Source organism: Ascaphus truei, chromosome 13 (assembly GCF_040206685.1).
Source record: "Ascaphus truei isolate aAscTru1 chromosome 13, aAscTru1.hap1, whole genome shotgun sequence".
NCBI classification, from domain to species: Eukaryota; Metazoa; Chordata; class Amphibia; order Anura; family Ascaphidae; genus Ascaphus; species Ascaphus truei.
The window spans coordinates 46,983,314-47,004,322 of record NC_134495.1 but is presented as its reverse complement, the minus strand read 5'-3'; the positions used below and the strand labels follow the sequence as shown (position 1 = coordinate 47,004,322).

At 41.1% G+C, this 21,009-nt stretch overlaps 1 protein-coding gene across 1 annotated transcript; it reads right to left on the bottom strand.

The window, feature by feature from the left end:
* Positions 1–12,810: 12,810 nt before the first annotated feature.
* Positions 12,811–20,767, bottom strand: DAD1 (defender against cell death 1). The gene is made up of 3 exons (XM_075569119.1): positions 20,442–20,767; positions 17,998–18,159; positions 12,811–13,000 (listed from the first exon to the last, which is right to left on the bottom strand). Exons 1-2 carry the CDS (start codon positions 20,650–20,652, stop codon positions 18,029–18,031), a joined length of 342 nt encoding a protein of 113 aa, XP_075425234.1. The 5' UTR covers positions 20,653–20,767; the 3' UTR covers positions 12,811–13,000; positions 17,998–18,028.
* Between the last annotated feature and the right edge of the window lie 242 nt (positions 20,768–21,009).

Genomic DNA, 21,009 nt, shown 5'->3' with positions numbered 1-21,009 from the left:
CACACTAATACACGTGCGGTATAAACAGTACTCACATTACTAATACACACTGATAAACGTGCGGTATAAACAGTACACACATTACTAATACACACTAATACACGTGCGGTATAAACAGTACTCACATTACTAATACACAGTAATACACGTACAGTATAAACAGTACTCACATTACTAATACACACTGATACACGTGCGGTATAAACAGTACTCACATTACTAATACACACTGATACACATGCAGTATAAACAGTACTCACATTACTAATACACACTGATACACGTGCGGTATAAACAGTACTCACATTACTAATACACACTGATACACGTGCGGTATAAACAGTACACACATTACTAATACACACTGATACACATGCAGTATAAACAGTACACACATTACTAATACACACTGATACACGTGGTACACATATTACTAATACACACTGATACACGTGGTACACACATTACTAATACACACTGATACACATGGTACACACATTACTAATACACACTGATACACGTGGTACACACATTACTAATACACACTGATACACGTGCGGTATAAACAGTACACACATTACTAATACACACAGATACACGTGCGGTATAAACAGTACACACATTATACCACACGTGTATCAGTGTGTATTAATAAACAGTACTCACATTACTAATACACACTGATACACGTGCGGTATAAACAGTATTCACATTACTAATACACGTGCGGTATAAACAGTACTCACATTACTAATACACACTAATACACGTGCGGTATAAACAGTACTCACATTACTAATACACACTGATACACGTGCGGTATAAACAGTACTCACATTACTAATACACACTGATAAACGTGCGGTATAAACAGTACTCACATTACTAATACACACTGATACACGTGCGGTATAAACAGTACTCACATTACTAATACACACTGATACACGTGCGGTAAAAACAGTACTCACATTACTAATACACACTGATACACGTGCGGTATAAACAGTACTCACATTACTAATACACACTGATACACGTGCGGTATAAACAGTACTCACATTACTAATACACACTGATACACGTGCGGTATAAACAGTCCACACATTACTAATACACACTGATACATGTGCGGTATAAACACTACACACATTACTAATACACACTGATACACATGGTACACACAGTACTAATACACACTGATACACATGGTACACACATTACTAATACACACTGATACACATGGTACACACATTACTAATACACACTGATACACGTGGTACACACATTACTAATACACACTGATACACATGGTACACACATTACTAATACACACTGATACACGTGCGGTATAAACAGTACACACATTACTAATACAGACTGATACACGTGCGGTATAAACAGTACTCACATTACTAATACACACTGATACACGTGGGGTATAAACAGTACTCACATTACTAATACACACTGATACACGTGCGGTATAAACAGTACACACATTACTAATACACACTGATACACGTGCGGTATAAACAGTACACACATTACTAATACACACTGATACACGTGGGGTATAAACAGTACTCACATTAATAATACACACTGATACACGTGCGGTATAAACAGTACACACATTACTAATACACACTGATACACGTGCGGTATAAACAGTACTCACATTATTAATACACACTGATACACGTGGGGTATAAACAGTACACACATTACTAATACACACTGATACACGTGGGGTATAAACAGTACTCACATTACTAATACACACTGATACACGTGCGGTATAAACAGTACTCACATTACTAATACACACTGATACACGTGGGGTATAAACAGTACTCACATTACTAATACACACTGATACACGTGCGGTATAAACAGTACACACATTACTAATACACACTGATACACGTGCGGTATAAACAGTACACACATTACTAATACACACTGATACACGTGGGGTATAAACAGTACTCACATTAATAATACACACTGATACACGTGCGGTATAAACAGTACACACATTACTAATACACACTGATACACGTGCGGTATAAACAGTACTCACATTATTAATACACACTGATACACGTGGGGTATAAACAGTACACACATTACTAATACACACTGATACACGTGGGGTATAAACAGTACTCACATTACTAATACACACTGATACACGTGCGGTATAAACAGTACTCACATTACTAATACACACTGATACACGTGGGGTATAAACAGTACACACATTACTAATACACACTGATACACGTGGGGTATAAACAGTACTCACATTACTAATACACACTGATACACGTGGGGTATAAACAGTACTCACATTACTAATACACACTGATACACGTGCGGTATAAACAGTACACACATTACTAATACATGTGCGGTATAAACAGTACTCACATTACTAATACACACTAATACACGTGCGGTATAAACAGTACTCACATTACTAATACACACTGATACACGTGCGGTATAAACAGTACTCACATTACTAATACACACTGATACACATGCGGTATAAACAGTACTCATATTACTAATACACACTGATACACGTGCAGTATAAACAGTACTCACATTACTAATACACACTGATACACATGGTACACACATTACTAATACACACTGATACACATGGTACACACATTACTAATACACACTGATACACGTGCGGTATAAACAGTACACACATTATACCACACGTGTATCAGTGTGTATTAATAAACAGAACTCACATTACTAATACACGTGCGGTATAAACAGTACACACATTACTAATACACGTGCGGTATAAACAGTACACACATTATACCACACGTGTATCAGTGTGTATTAATAAACAGTACTCACATTACTAATACACGTGCGTTATAAACAGTATTCACATTACTAATACACGTGCGGTATAAACAGTACACACATTACTAATACACACTGATATACGTGCGGTATAAACAGTACTCGCATTACTAATACACACTAATACACGTGCGGTATAAACAGTACTCACATTACTAATACACACTGATACACGTGCGGTATAAACAGTACTCACATTACTAATACACACTGATACACATGCGGTATAAACAGTACTCACATTACTAATACACGTGGTATAAAAACAATACTCACATTACTAATACACGTGCGGCATAAACAGTACTCACATTACTAATACACACTAATACACGTGCGGTATAAACAGTACTCACATTACTAATACACACTAATACACGTGCGGTATAAACAGTACTCACATTACTAATACACACTAATACACGTGCAGTATAAACAGTACTCACATTACTAATACACACTGATACACGTGCGGTATAAACAGTACACACATTACTAATACACACTGATACACGTGGGGTATAAACAGTACTCACATTACTAATACACACTGATACACGTGCGGTATAAACAGTACTCACATTACTAATACACACTGATACACGTGCGGTATAAACAGTACTCACATTACTAATACACACTGATACACATGCGGTATAAACAGTACTCACATTACTAATACACGTGGTATAAAAACAGTACTCACATTACTAATACACGTGCGGCATAAACAGTACTCACATTACTAATACACACTAATACACGTGCGGTATAAACAGTACTCACATTACTAATACACACTAATACACGTGCAGTATAAACAGTACTCACATTACTAATACACACTAATACACGTGCAGTATAAACAGTACTCACATTACTAATACACACTGATACACGTGCGGTATAAACAGTACACACATTACTAATACACACTGATACACGTGCAGTATAAACAGTACTCACATTACTAATACACACTGATGCATGTGCGGTATAAACAGTACACACATTACTAATACACACTAATACACGTGCGGTATAAACAGTACTCACATTACTAATACACACTGATAAACGTGCGGTATAAACAGTACACACATTACTAATACACACTAATACACGTGCGGTATAAACAGTACTCACATTACTAATACACAGTAATACACGTGCAGTATAAACAGTACTCACATTACTAATACACACTGATACACGTGCGGTATAAACAGTACTCACATTACTAATACACACTGATACACATGCAGTATAAACAGTACTCACATTACTAATACACACTGATACACGTGCGGTATAAACAGTACTCACATTACTAATACACACTGATACACGTGCGGTATAAACAGTACACACATTACTAATACACACTGATACACATGCAGTATAAACAGTACACACATTACTAATACACACTGATACACGTGGTACACACATTACTAATACACACTGATACACGTGGTACACACATTACTAATACACACTGATACACATGGTACACACATTACTAATACACACTGATACACGTGGTACACACATTACTAATACACACTGATACACGTGCGGTATAAACAGTACACACATTACTAATACACACAGATACACGTGCGGTATAAACAGTACACACATTATACCACACGTGTATCAGTGTGTATTAATAAACAGTACTCACATTACTAATACACACTGATACACGTGCGGTATAAACAGTACTCACATTACTAATACATGTGCGGTATAAACAGTACTCACATTACTAATACACACTAATACACGTGCGGTATAAACAGTACTCACATTACTAATACACACTGATACACGTGCGGTATAAACAGTACTCACATTACTAATACACACTGATACACATGCGGTGTAAACAGTACTCACATTACTAATACACGTGGTATAAAAACAGTACTCACATTACTAATACACGTGCGGCATAAACAGTACTCACATTACTAATACACACTAATACACGTGCGGTATAAACAGTACTCACATTACTAATACACACTAATACACGTGCAGTATAAACAGTACTCACATTACTAATACACACTGATACACGTGCGGTATAAACAGTACACACATTACTAATACACACTGATACACGTGCAGTATAAACAGTACTCACATTACTAATACACACTGATACATGTGCGGTATAAACAGTACACACATTACTAATACACACTAATACACGTGCGGTATAAACAGTACTCACATTACTAATACACACTGATAAACGTGCGGTATAAACAGTACACACATTACTAATACACACTAATACACGTGCGGTATAAACAGTACTCACATTACTAATACACAGTAATACACGTGCAGTATAAACAGTACTCACATTACTAATACACACTGATACACGTGCGGTATAAACAGTACTCACATTACTAATACACACTGATACACATGCAGTATAAACAGTACTCACATTACTAATACACACTGATACACGTGCGGTATAAACAGTACTCACATTACTAATACACACTGATACACGTGCGGTATAAACAGTACACACATTACTAATACACACTGATACACATGCAGTATAAACAGTACACACATTACTAATACACACTGATACACGTGGTACACACATTACTAATACACACTGATACACGTGGTACACACATTACTAATACACACTGATACACATGGTACACACATTACTAATACACACTGATACACGTGGTACACACATTACTAATACACACTGATACACGTGCGGTATAAACAGTACACACATTACTAATACACACAGATACACGTGCGGTATAAACAGTACACACATTATACCACACGTGTATCAGTGTGTATTAATAAACAGTACTCACATTACTAATACACACTGATACACGTGCGGTATAAACAGTATTCACATTACTAATACACGTGCGGTATAAACAGTACTCACATTACTAATACACACTAATACACGTGCGGTATAAACAGTACTCACATTACTAATACACACTGATACACATGCAGTATAAACAGTACACACATTACTAATACACACTGATACACGTGCGGTATAAACAGTACTCACATTACTAATACACACTGATACACATGCAGTATAAACAGTACACACATTACTAATACACACTGATACACGTGGTACACACATTACTAATACACACTGATACACGTGGTACACACATTACTAATACACACTGATACACGTGCAGTATAAACAGTACACACATTACTAATACACACTGATACACGTGCGGTATAAACAGTACTCGCATTACTAATACACACTAATACACGTGCGGTATAAACAGTACTCACATTACTAATACACACTGATACACGTGCGGTATAAACAGTACTCACATTACTAATACACACTGATACACATGCGGTATAAACAGTACTCACATTACTAATACACGTGGTATAAAAACAGTACTCACATTACTAATACACGTGCGGCATAAACAGTACACACATTACTAATACACACTGATACACGTGCGGTATAAACAGTACTCACATTACTAATACACACTAATACACGTGCGGTATAAACAGTACTCACATTACTAATACACACTGATACACATGCAGTATAAACAGTACTCACATTACTAATACACACTAATACACGTGCGGTATAAACAGTACTCACATTACTAATACACACTGATACACATGCAGTATAAACAGTACACACATTACTAATACACACTGATACACGTGCGGTATAAACAGTACTCACATTACTAATACACACTGATACACATGCAGTATAAACAGTACACACATTACTAATACACACTGATACACGTGCGGTATAAACAGTACACACATTACTAATACACACTAATACACGTGCAGTATAAACAGTACTCACATTACTAATACACACTGATACACGTGCGGTATAAACAGTACACACATTACTAATACACACTGATACACGTGCGGTATAAACAGTATTCACATTACTAATACACACTGATACACGTGCGGTATAAACAGTACACACATTACTAATACACACTGATACACAAGCAGTATAAACAGTACTCACATTACTAATACACACTGATACACGTGCGGTATAAACAGTATTCACATTACTAATACACACTGATACACGTGCGGTATAAACAGTACACACATTACTAATACACACTGATACACAAGCAGTATAAACAGTACTCACATTACTAATACACACTGATACACGTGCGGTATAAACAGTACACACATTACTAATACACACTGATACACATGGTACACACATTACTAATACACACTGATACACATGGTACACACATTACTAATACACACTGATACACATGGTACACACATTACTAATACACACTGATACACGTGCGGTATAAACAGTACACACATTATACCACACGTGTATCAGTGTGTATTAATAAACAGTACTCACATTACTAATACACACTGATACACGTGCGGTATAAACAGTATTCACATTACTAATACACGTGCGGTATAAACAGTACACACATTACTAATACACGTGCGGTATAAACAGTACACACATTACTAATACACACTGATACACGTGCGGTATAAACAGTACTCGCATTACTAATACACACTGATACACGTGGGGTATAAACAGTACACACATTACTAATACACACTGATACACGTGCGGTATAAACAGTACTCACATTACTAATACACACTGATACACGTGCGGTATAAACAGTACTCACATTACTAATACACACGCGGTATAAACAGTCCACACATTACTAATACACACTGATACATGTGCGGTATAAACACTGCACACATTACTAATACACACTGATACACATGGTACACACAGTACTAATACACACTGATACACATGGTACACACATTACTAATACACACTGATACACATGCGGTAAAACAGTACACACATTATAGACACTACTATAGATTGTCTAAACACAGACATACTAATGTACTACATACCATAATATACACACAGATTTGCACATGCACACATGTACAGACATACACAGACACGCTTATACTGCTATACACTGCTACAGTAAGCCTGGGATTATTGCTGATGCCACCTCTCCGTGTAACGCCGGGCAAGTCCCGTTCCTCTAAGCGGGCAGCACAATCAGGTTCCAAGCTTCAAAGGAGACGACACCTTAACACCGGGATCAAGGCACCAGGCAGGACAAAGCCGTTCAATAACGAGTCACAGGATCCGGAGTCATTAGGGTCTTATGCATATTTATTCAACTTTGCTTACTGGATCTACCAGATGTTTTCTAAACTCAAGCATTTTTGTTCCACCATATACTGCGTTAGGTAGGTGTACTTTTTGACCAACCTTTGCACTCTGGGGGGAAAATTCCTTTCCCCTAGTCTTGCATTAGCTTCCATCCTCATGTACCCTTCCATACATGCTCATTAGCATAGCTGTGTTTTTCATGTACTAAGCAACATTTGGTATGTGTGTGTATATATAAATATATTTGCATTGTTTCATTTAAAGTAATAATATTCATGTGGATTTTCCTTTGTTTTTGAATAATTTTTTTCCAAATATAATTGCAGCCATAGTAATTAGGAGTTTTTCGTTGTTTTACTTATATTTTATATGTTTTTGTTTTTTCTGTGTTATTAATAAAGTGCAGACAGAAGTTACATAGTTACATAGTTACATAGTTACATAGTAGATGAGGTTGCAAAGAGACGTAGGTCCATCAAGTTCAACCTATGCTAAATGTAGACAACAGATACTTTATCCTATATCTATACTTAGGCTGAGGCCCCGCTGCGATCGGCCGCATGGCGCGGGCCACCAGCCCCTTACCCCAAGTGTGCTGGTCCCCGCTGTCGCCTTCCGACAGGGCTGACTGCGTGCTGGGACGCGTCTGCCCGCTGGAGCTGCAAGCTCCTGGTGATTTGCCGTGCTGGCGCGTCACGTGGTGCGGCAGTCAGCCAATGAGGAGGGGAGCTGGGGAGCTGTCTGGTTCAGGGGAGGGAGGCTCACAAGAGCAGGCTTGGTGAGGGGAGGCAGGGAGAGACAGGAGCTCTTACTGACCCATCTTAAGATGTGTGTTGGGGGGGGGGAAGGACGAACGGACCCTCCACTCAAACCCCCCCCCCCCCCGCTCCCTACAGACCGCAGGTAGCAGTCAATTGCCTCTCGGCACGCCGACCTGCATGCAGTGCGGGCGCGCTGACTGAGGGAGCGGGCGCGCTGACTGAGGGAGCGGGCGCGCTGACTGAGGGAGCGGGGCCTCGGCCTTAATCATTGATCTAAAGGAAGGCAAACAAAAAACCCCAGAGTCATATCATCCAATGATATCTCATAAGGGGAAAAATAAATTCCTTCCCGACTCCTAGAATTGGCAATCGGGGATCGGGATACAGAGAAGGAATCTCCCTCAGCTGGTGCACCACAGATATGAGAGTAATGAGGGCTGTGTACTGGAGCAGCAGGGTACTGCTTAGCAGGGCCTATGTGACGGTCTTGCCCTCACAGTTTGTGTTTGTTACGTTGGTTAAAATGTACAACTTTTAATACGTTTGTTAAAATAGGCATACAGGTGATACAAATAATAATACACATCATTCAGTGATTAGACTCGCTGTAAAAGGGTTCAATCTAGGTATGGGAAATAATGTACCCATTTAACCACAGTGCGACTGTTACAGTGCAACCAGTGTCAGGTCTTCTTAATAAATTGATATATGCACAGAAATAAAGTAAACATGCCTGCGAGTGGTTTCTCTGGCTTTGTATCTGATTCCCATGCTGTGCTTAAACGCTGTGACATGGTGTACTCATTTGCATGTCATTTCCCAGAATCCCTTGTTGCAGTGGAAGCACGGTATGCAGGGTTGCAGAACTAAGACATGTGAATGTGCCCACTATAGATAGATATAATATATGCGGCGTTCACCTGCACCGAGTCCGTGAGGACTGCACCTACCCGGAGACTAGCACACACCATGCTTCCTTCTCAGGGACAACAGTACGATGGGCTTCGATTGAAAAAAACGCAAGGGATGACCTGGCATGTTGCCAGTTCAGTGCTGTGTATTAGTGAGGGTGGTGCTGTGTATTAGTGAGGGTGGTGCTGTGTATTAGTGAGGGTGGTGCTGTGCATTAGTGAGGGTGTGCTCACATTCTGCTGGTGTCCATGGAGCAGTTGTGACTTCTTTGTCCTTTTGGATTCCTGAGCCATTCTATAACTTTTTTTGATTATCGTAGCAGTATGACTGTTCCGCATTATTTTTTTTTGGCTATAGCAGCGCTGGAGTGACCTACATACGGTGTATTCTGAGCTTTGTTAGGTATGTATCGGCCGGTCAATAGATCTTGAGGACAGACATGCTGTAGAACATGTCCGTCAAACTCAGAATAGCTTCGGGGGCAATTCTTAAGTCCGACTGTAAGACTGGGGGCTGCACCAGGATACTTTTTTTTTTTATAAACAAGCAGTCACTATAACCCACGCGCACACTTTTTCTTGAGTTTTACTTATTATAAAAATATGTAAACATCACTGGTACCTCTCCCTTCCCCCCCATTACCTCCCTCCCCCATCCCCCCACCACCTCCCTCCCCCATCCCACCACCTCTCCCCCACCCCCCCACCACCTCTCTCCCCCACCCCCCACCACCTCTCTCCCCCACCCCCCCACCACCTCTCTCCCCCATCCCCCCACCAGCTCCCTCTCTCCACCCAGAGAATACTCTAGAGAATGGGAAACAGAATACCCCTCGTCCAGCACACTCCCCCTTACTCCAGCGGCCGAGTAGTGAGAGCTGTTATGCTTGCCAGAGCCACTGTTCCTACAGCACGGTTTTATGTCTTTTTAAATGAGAGTTTAATGGAATCAGATTATCCCTGTACCCTTTTCAATTATAAAGCAGTATCCCGCTAGGTTTTGTTTTTATCTTCTCTTCCATAGTATATGGCTCCATGAGAGGACTGGAATGTCCTGAAGGTCATGTTGCACATTTAACCCATACGACAACCATTCAAGAAAAGGGGCACCCGTCGGTCCATTATCCAAGTCATGCATTTGTTCTCCACCATCCCATTCACTTAAAGAATGTCCCAATGTGATAATGTAGAACGTGTGTAACTGTCAGCGCCCCTCTAATTAGGCCAGACACCTCAGTGATGGCAGTGGGCGAGAGGTCAGGTGCGGGCTTGTGATTACTTCATGTCCCTGATCTGTCTATGGGCCTTGGACTGTCACATTGTGTCCAGCAACATGTGCCGCTCTTCCAATATTTCTCTTCTTAATTGGTTTATGGTACTTTGATGTGTAACCTGTTATTTTCTGTTTGTCCATTAAAAGGAGCTTTAGGTTTTTTTTACAATGTTTTATAAATAAGTTCTGTAGTATTAGATACTGCCTGCATTAAAAATAATACAACCACACTCTTCATGCCATGTTTAATGAGCTAATGTAGCGAGTACTTTTCCTATGGTTGCTCTAGCAGGCTGTAGAACGCCTCGTGTTGAGCTCAGCAGTGCAACAGACCATAACCAGGAAAATGTTGCAATGTTACCAGAAGAAGACTGTGGCGGAGTTGAAAGCTGTAACACTAGGCAAGGTTATCTTTAGTAATATAAGGTTATATTGTAGTTTAGTTCCACTGACTGAAGGATTTCTTCAAATACAACCAGCCAGGGAACCAACGCGACAGGACATTCGCCGATCTACCGGCAGCTTAGGTCATTCGTTTTCATTAAAGTTTAAATGCTGCATATATGAAGAGACATCAAAACAGGCCACAAGGAAAGCAGATTTAAATGTGAATGAGATTTTGAAACAAACTTGTTTGTGCAGTAGTGTTTTCTTTGAGTTCTCAGGTCCCGGTTTGTGAGGGAAATGAGACGGTGACAGTTCGGCCGCGCTTATTAGTCCCCGGCAACAGCGTTTCAAACAAGTGTATGGAATCCTATAGTAGGAGCGACACGAAGGCTTAGTCGCAATCGCTGGAAGTCAATGAAAATTGATTTTTCAGCAACCGCAGTGTGACATCAGCAGCCACGTGAGCGGTTCAGCCAATGAGAGCAAACTGCTCACGGCCACCGTCTTGTCTAACACTATAAGCAAAAATTGCTGTTACAATGGCAACGTCACACCGCCGTCACAAGGACTATAAGTGCGGCCTAAAGCTGCGTCCTTGGTGCCCGACCGCTCACCTGTTGCTGGAGCGTTTACATGGACTGTTGGATTGTGCGACAGGGGGCGTGCCAGGAGGAGTTCCCATGACGTCACGTGAGCGCTTCACCCTCATTGGCTGAACTGCGGACGGCACAATCACATTGATTGGATTCTGCGCGCGCCCCATCGCACACTGTGTATGGCCGTGAACATTGCCTTACGGCATAATTATGCCGTTGCACGCACGGTTGGTCGCGCTGACCATGGATGCGACCTTAGATCTCACAAACATTACACACATTAGGGTTCAGTGATTCCCATTATTCCACAGAACTTGCTAACAGATGAGGACCACTTGTGACCCCCCCCCCCCACCCCCCCACAGCTGGCCGGATTCCGGTTTTGAAGCCTTGTTCCTCACTAGATCTCCATTTTCTATTCATGGAGGACCCCATTGCATCTGTCCAACGCAGCTTTGGTTTCCTTTGCGGTTTAAAGCTCTCCCATCTCTTCTGGGCGGCTGTTTCATGCACCCACTACCCTTTCAGTGAAGGACTGTCCCACCCTCCAGTCTTCCAGCACAACCTTTCCCAATATCCTCTGTGTAATATGCACCTTGTTGATGCCTTTTAATTATTTAAATCTGTCTAACATGTCCCCCCCCCCCCCCCCCCCCAGGGGGGGATAGAGATTCAGCAACTTTTATACATAGAAAGAAGTTCAGCGCAACACAGATAAGAAAGTCACTTGTTTATTGGCAGAATGTCAGCTTCCCATACAGACAGAAGGTGCTGGCTCCGAGTCCTGATCTGGGCGCGTTGCAGCGTGTGAGGCCACAGAGAGGAACGTCTGGGAATGAATATCAGGGCCGGACCGCAACATGTAACTTGTCTTTAACCCGAAGTAAAAACAGCAACTCGGGAAACTGCATAAGAGAAAAAAAATAAAACGTTGTTTAATTAGAAAAAGCAGACATTGGGATTAATGACAGAGACAGACCCTCTGCTGTCAAGGATCTTACATAGCAAATACTTCCACATAAAGAAAGCTATTGAACTTCATTCAACTATTGGGAATGTTTCCAATTTATAGCTATTGAATTTTCAGGTCACAGAACACTGCCCTCTGGTGGTTAGAAGGCGCACAATTCTTTTTAACACGAAATACAATATCCTAGAAGACACTGCCCTCATGTGGACACCTCAGATTATTACATGACCTCTGACAGGAGCTTATCTCCTCTGGTTGCAGAGACTGATGTGTTGCATAATAAATGTCATTTCCAAATAGTTTCTTTTCCGAGCTACAGATTAAGGTTGAAAAGATGCTTAGTAAATTCCAACTATGTTTTCAGATAACAAGAGTAGGCGGCTGTGTTTGTATTAGTGTTGAAGGTTCATTGATTTTAAAATGTTCCTGTTGCTTTATTTGTGTGCGTTTGATACACTGCGTACATACAGTAACAGAAACTTCACATGGTTTATTAGTACTGTGCAGAGTCCTGTGGGAGAAACTTCCCATACACACGGAGCACTCGAGGTGTAGAAAATATATCAAAACACATTTATTAAATAGAACCTAAATAGCAAATCAGAGCCTAGAAGTGATTTAACCCATCTATAGAAAGGTGGATAGGACCAAAGGTAATAGCAAAAATTGTCAGTCTACTAACGTCATGAGATGCAACAAAACTATTTATAGAAATATACAGCACACTAAAGAAATAATGATAGTAATTCTGTACCAGGAACAAAAACGCGATATACACCAGGATATCATCCACAGCATGAGAAACTCACACCACATTGCTCTCCCATCCTCTCCCCCACCCCACCCCACCCTTTCATACTTTTCCCCCCTTCCCAACACTATACAAAATATTTACAGTGTCACACACACTATTTACACACATTTTAAACTACAATGGAAGGGGGAGGGACAAGAAACAGATGGCAAACTAAATAGAATAGATGGGGAAATAGCAAGGGGTCATGGAGGTAGAATGGGGGCAAGTGCAAGTTTGACAAGCAGTGAGACACCCATAGAGAATACTAGAAAACTTCTAAAGACTAAACCAAGTGTGCGCAGAAAGGAAGGAGCAGATAAGATAATAGTACAGGCTGAAAAACCTGAAATGCATACCTGCTAATGCAAGAAGCCTGACAGATAAAATGGGGGAGCTTGAATTAATAGCTGCAAGGGAGCAGTATGATATCATAGGCATTACTGAAACATGGTGGGATGAAACTCATGACTGGACTGTTAATTTAGAGGGTTATTCCCTTTTTCGGAAGGATCGAACAAATAGAAGGGGAGGTGGTCTATGTTTATATGTTAAACCGCATCTAAAACCTATTATAAGGGATGATGTTTATGAAGGGAATGATGAAAATGTAGAGACTTTGTGGATAGAAATTAGCAGTGGAGGTAAAAGTATAAAGAAAATGTTTGTGGGAATATGCTATAAACCACCAAATATCTGTGAGATTGAGGAAGCTAAAATACTTTTGCAAATGGAGAAGGCATCAAAACTGGGTCATTTTTGCATAATGAGGGATTTTAATTATCCAGACATAGACTGGGGCAATGAGATTAGCATTACAACAAAAGGAAACAGGTTTTTGGGGGTGCTTAAAGACAATTGTATGACCCAAATGATTGAGGAACCAACCAGGAGAGGGGCAATACTGGATTTGGTTATATCAAACAATGTAGAAGTAATAACAAATATTCAAGTCCTGGAACATTTGGGTAACAGTGATCATAACATGGTCTCATTTGAAATAAATGATCAAAAAACAGATTACTTGGGTTCAACAAAGACCTTAAACTTTAGAAAGGCAGATTTTAATAAACGGAGGTCTAATCTACAAGTAATACATTGGGATGATGTTTTTGCAGGGAAAAATGTAGAAGATAAATGGGCAGTCTTTAAAACATTATCAGAAAAGCACACGTATCAGTGTATACCCTTGGGTAAAAGTATAAAAGAAAAAAGTCAAAACCAATGTGGCTAAATAAACAGGTAGGGGAGGAAATGGACAAGAAGAGGAAGGCGTTTAGATTCTTTAAGTCAGAAGGGACGGAGACATCGTATCAGAATTATAAGGAATGTAACAAAAATTGCAAAAGGGCAATCAAATTAGCAAAAATGGATAATGAAAAAAGGATTGCAATAGAGAGTAAGGTCAACCCTAAAAAGTGCTTTAAGAATCTTAATAACAAAAAAATGAGAAAAGAAAATATAGGATCCTTTCAGTGTGAGATGGGTAGGTAGATTGGAGATAAGGAAAAAGCTGAGGTATTAAACAAGTTGTTTGCCTCTGTGTTTACCAGGGAATCAATTTCAATAGTAGTGCCGCAGGAGGAAGCCACAACCTCCATATTAATGAATTGGTTAACGGAGGAAGAAGTTCATAGGTGCTTGATACAATTAAAGTAAATAAGGCACCTGGCCCCGATGGCATACATCCAAACCATTATATTTAATATTCAAGGACTCCATTTCCACAGGCTCAATACCACGAGATTGGCGTAAAGCAGATGTGGTGCCTATATTTAAAAAGGGAGCTAGATCACAACCGGGGAATTACAGACCTGTAAGCCTGACTTCAATAGTGGGGAAACTACTTGAAGGTTTAATACGGGATAATATTCAGGAATACCTAATGGAAAACAAAATTATTAGCAATAGTCAGCATGTATTTATGAAGGATAAGTCACACCAAACTAACCGTATTAGTTTCTTTGAGGAGGTAGGTAGGAATTTAGACCAGGGTAATGCAGTTGATGTGGTCTACTTAGGATTTTGATACGGTTTCACACAAGAGGTTAGTTTATACAATAAAGCAAATTGGACTGGTTGAAGGACAGACAACAGAGGGTTGTCATAAATGGAACGTTTTCAGGTTGGGCTAAAGTCGTGAGTGGAGTACCTCAGGGATCGGTACTGGGACCCCTGCTTTTTAACTTGTTTATTAATGACCTTGAGGTTGGGATCGAGAGCAAAGTCTCCATCTTTTCTGATACTACATTTTGTAAGGTAATAGAATCAGAGCAGGATGTAATTTCTCTCCAGAAGGACTTGGAGAGACTGGAAACGTGGGCAGGTAAATGGCAGATGAGGTTTAATACAGATAAATGTAAGGTTATGCATTTGGGATGCAAGAATAAAAAGGCGAATTACAAATTAAATGGAGATATATTGGGGGAATCCTTGATGGAGAAGGATTTAGGAGTGCTTGTAGACAGCAGTCTTAGCAATAGTGCCCAATGTCATGCAGTAGCTGCAAAGGCAAACAAGATCTTATCTTGCATCAAACGGGCAATGGATGGAAGGGAAGTAAACATAATTATGCCCCTTTACAAAGCACTAGTAAGACCACACCTTGAATATGGAGTACAATTTTGGGCACAACTCAATTTAAAAAAAAAAAAAAAAATTAAAAAGTGCAGAGAAGAGCCACCAAATTAGTAAAGGGGATGAATAATCTGATTTATGGAGGAGAGGCTAGCTAAATTAGATTTATTTACATTAGAAAAGAGGCGTCTAAGAGGGGATATGATAACTATATACAAATATATTCAGGGACAATACAAGGAGCTTTCAAAAGAACTATTCATCCCACGGGCAGTACAAAGGACTCTGGGCCATCCCTTAAGATTGGAGGAAAGGAAATTTCACCAGCAACAAAGGAAAGGGTTCTTTACAGTAAGGGCAGTTAAAATGTGGAATTCATTACCCATGGAGACTGTGATGGCAGATACAATAGATTTGTTCAAAAACAGGTTGGACATCTGTTTAGATAGGAAAGGTATACAGGGATATACCAAATAAGTATACATGGCAAGGGTGTTGATCCTGGGAGCAATCTGATTGCCAAATTCTTGGAGTTAGGCAGGAATTTATTTTTCCCCTTCTGAGATATCATTGGATGATAGGACACTGGGGTTTTTGTTTGCCTTCCTTTAGATCAATACACTAAGTACGGATATAGGATAAAATATTGGTAGTCTAAATTTAGCATAGGTTGAACTTTTTTGAACCTCATCTACTATGTAACGGTGACACACACTACTGTTACTATGACACACACACACACACACACACACACACACACACACACACACACACACACACACACACACACGTTACTATGTAACGCACACCTCCCTCTAGCACAATTCCCAGCGCCAGCCAGCTCTACCCCCCTTTGCTCGGGCTGGGCCAGGCCCCCTCCCCTGCATTGCTGAGTTTAGAGGCACAGGGGTTACGCCACTGCTCCCGCTGGTAATATAAGATGGCACATCGCTACATGGTCCTCTTAAAGAAATATATGCAATAACCTGACACAGTAGCACAGAGTGCATTACAATAAATACATATAAAATCTCATTATGTTAGTAGGGGTCTCCCTTGCCATTGCCTTTTTGGGGCCCTGTCCACCTATATACACACACCCTTATGGATGGGTTTTTGAGGTAGCGCATCTGTGCTACCCGATTTTGGATTGTATTGGATAGGTTTTCTACATTGCTTGTGTCTGGGAGTTTGTAACCATGCTTTGGGCTCACTATTTTTGCCTCCTGAATGCACCTGTGGTCTGTTGCCATCGGTCACTATTCTAGCTGGGGTCGTCACACACATAGGGTTTCATTTGGTACTTTCTAGTGCGGGTCTAGCACAACACTAATACCCCAATTAACCCCTTAAATGCTGGCAACATGTACACAGTCTTTCCAAGGACTAACGGCAGCAAAGAAAGGAGATGGACTGGGAGACAGACAAATACATGATGCCCACATCCTCCTACATCCTTGTCCAAGAGGCTAGAGTTGCATTGTAAAGGAAACGTATACCCTACACCCACCCACTTATCTCTGTGCCCTCCGTCTCGCACACTCCCCATCTCACCCTCCTACCTCTCAGGCCCAGGCGGCAGGGGAGGAGGGATCAGCCCACAAAGTTGATGACGACGAGGTGCAGAATAGTGTTGGCGAAGAGGAAGTCTGCGAAGGCCCTCTCCGGGGAGATCCCCTGGAAGTCACCTTTATTCTGCTGGTTGATCTGGATACGCAAACACACTGCAAGGGGGGAGGAGGGGGGGGCAGACAATAAGTGATCAGCACACTTTATTTGTAAGAGTAACACATGGAATGCTCAAAGAAAGTCTCAGAACCAGCAACTTGGGGTGTAAAGGTTAAAAGTGTCCAACGTTTCCACACAGTGCACCCTCACCCCTGAAGGGAGGAACATCCTGATGAAGGTGCTCTGTACTGAGACGGAGGACTTTGATAAGCCATTAAATTACTTTTTTTGCATTTACCCGAGCGCTTTAGTTTTGGTGTGCGTTGCTACTGCCTACCTAAGAGTCACACACCACAGGCATATGCCCGGTTAGCTTTCCATGCACGGTGCAAGCCAGGCCTCCTGGAAAGATTCATTGCAAACGTGTATGTAGGACAGTCACGAAAATGACCAGTTCTGGTAATTAAATAAAACGAACTGCTGCACACAAGGATGTAACGTACAGAGAATCCAGCGAGTCTTATTTTGTGAGCTATCCATTAGTCACATGGGCTATGTTTATATTCAGACAGGTCTCCTGAGTGTGAGTATATATATATATATATATATATATATATATATATATATATATATATATATATATAGCCCCCCAGGATGAAGGAGGTATATATAATACAGTGTGTATGTATATATCTCACCCCCCAGGATGGAGGTAAATATAATATAGTGTGTATGTGTATATCTCACCCCCAGGATGGAGGTATATATAATACAGTGTGTGTATATCTCACCCCCCAGGATGAAGGGGGTATATAATATAGTGTGTATGTGTATATCTCACCCCCCAGAAAGAAAACGGTATATAATACAGTGTGTATGTGTATATATCTCACCCCCCAGGATGAAGGAGGTATATATAATACAGTGTGTGTGTATATATCTCACCCCCCAGGATGAAGGAGGTATATATAATACAGTGTGTATGTGTATATATCTCACCCCCCAGGATGAAGGAGGTATATATAATACAGTGTGTATGTGTATATCTCACCCCCCAGGATGAAGGAGGTATATATAATACAGTGTGTATGTGTATATCTCACCCTCCAGGATGAAGGAGGAATATATAATACAGTGTGTATGTGTATATCTCACCCCCCAGGATGAAGGAGGAATATATAATACAATGTGTATGTGTATATCTCACCCCCCAGGATGAAGGAGGAATATATAATACAGTGTGTATGTGTATATCTCACCCCCCAGGATGAAGGAGGAATATATAATACAGTGTGTATGTGTATATCTCACCCCCCAGGATGAAGGAGGAATATATAATACAGTGTGTATGTGTATATCTCACCCCCCAGGATGAAGGAGGTATATATAATACAGTGTGTATGTGTATATCTCACCCCCCAGGATGAAGGAGGTATATATAATACAGTGTGTATGTGTATATCTCACCCCCCAGGATGAAGGAGGTATATATAATACAGTGTGTATGTGTATATCTCACCCCCCAGGATGAAGGAGGTATATATAATACAGTGTGTATGTGTATATCTCACCCCCCAGGATGAAGGAGGTATATATAATACAGTGTGTATGTGTATATCTCACCCCCCAGGATGAAGGAGGTATATATAATACAGTGTGTATGTGTATATCTCACCCCCCAGGATGAAGGAGGTATATATAATAGTGTGTATGTGTATATCTCACCCCCCAGGATGAAGGAGGTATATATAATACAGTGTGTATGTGTATATCTCACCCCCAAGGATGAAGGGTGTATATAATACAGTGTGTATGTGTATATCTCACCCCCAGGATGAAGGAGGTATACATAATACAGTGTGTATGTGTATATCTCACCCCCCAGGATGAAGGAGGTATATATAATACAGTATGTTTATATCTCACCCCCCAGGATGAAGGAGGTATATATAATACAGTGTGTATGTGTATATCTCACCCCCCAGGATGAAGGAGGTATATATAATACAGTGTGTATGTGTATATCTTACCCCCCAGGATGAAGGAGGTATATATAATACAGTATGTTTATATCTCACCCCCCAGGATGAAGGAGGTATATATAATACAGTGTGTATGTGTATATCTCACCCCCCAGGATGAAGGAGGTATATATAATACAGTGTGTATGTGTATATCTCACCCCCCAGGATGAAGGAGGTATATATAATACAGTGTGTGTGTGTATATCTCACCCCCCAGGATGAAGGAGGTATATATAATATAGTGTGTATGTGTATATCTTACCCCCCAGGATGAAGGAGGTATATATAATACAGTGTGTATGTGTATATCTCACCCCCCAGGATGAAGGAGCCCACGCACGAGGTGAACCCGGACAGGAACGAGTTGAAGGGGAAGGTTCCCACCAGCAGGCAGTACAGGAACTGCATGGCGCCGGTCAGCAGGATGTACAGCAGGTAGGCGTCCAGCAGCTTGAGCCGCTGCGAGGTGGAGCTGACATACTCCTCCAGGAAGCGGGACACGACGGACAGCACGGACACCGACATGGTATAACCGGCAGGTAACCCGGGACGGGAAGTGACGCAGCGGAAGCCCGGCTCCGGGGGGAGACAGACGTGGCGGCCCAGGGACAGCGGGGGGGCGGAACCGCAGGGTGACGTCACGGAAGCTTGGCGGAAGCGTCCGCGGTTGCTAAGAAAAGGGCGGAGGTGACGTACGAGGCCTTGAAAGACTACAACTCCCGGCATGCCTCTTTGTCGAGGTGTGGGGCTGTGATTGGCTGGTAGGCATCACGTGGGGAGGTGAGGCAGGATAAACTTTAGGAGGGGATTTGTGGGGGAGTGCAGGGTCACGTGATCCAGGGAAAGCCAGGCTAGGGAGCTGCTCTCAGGGACTGTCCTGAT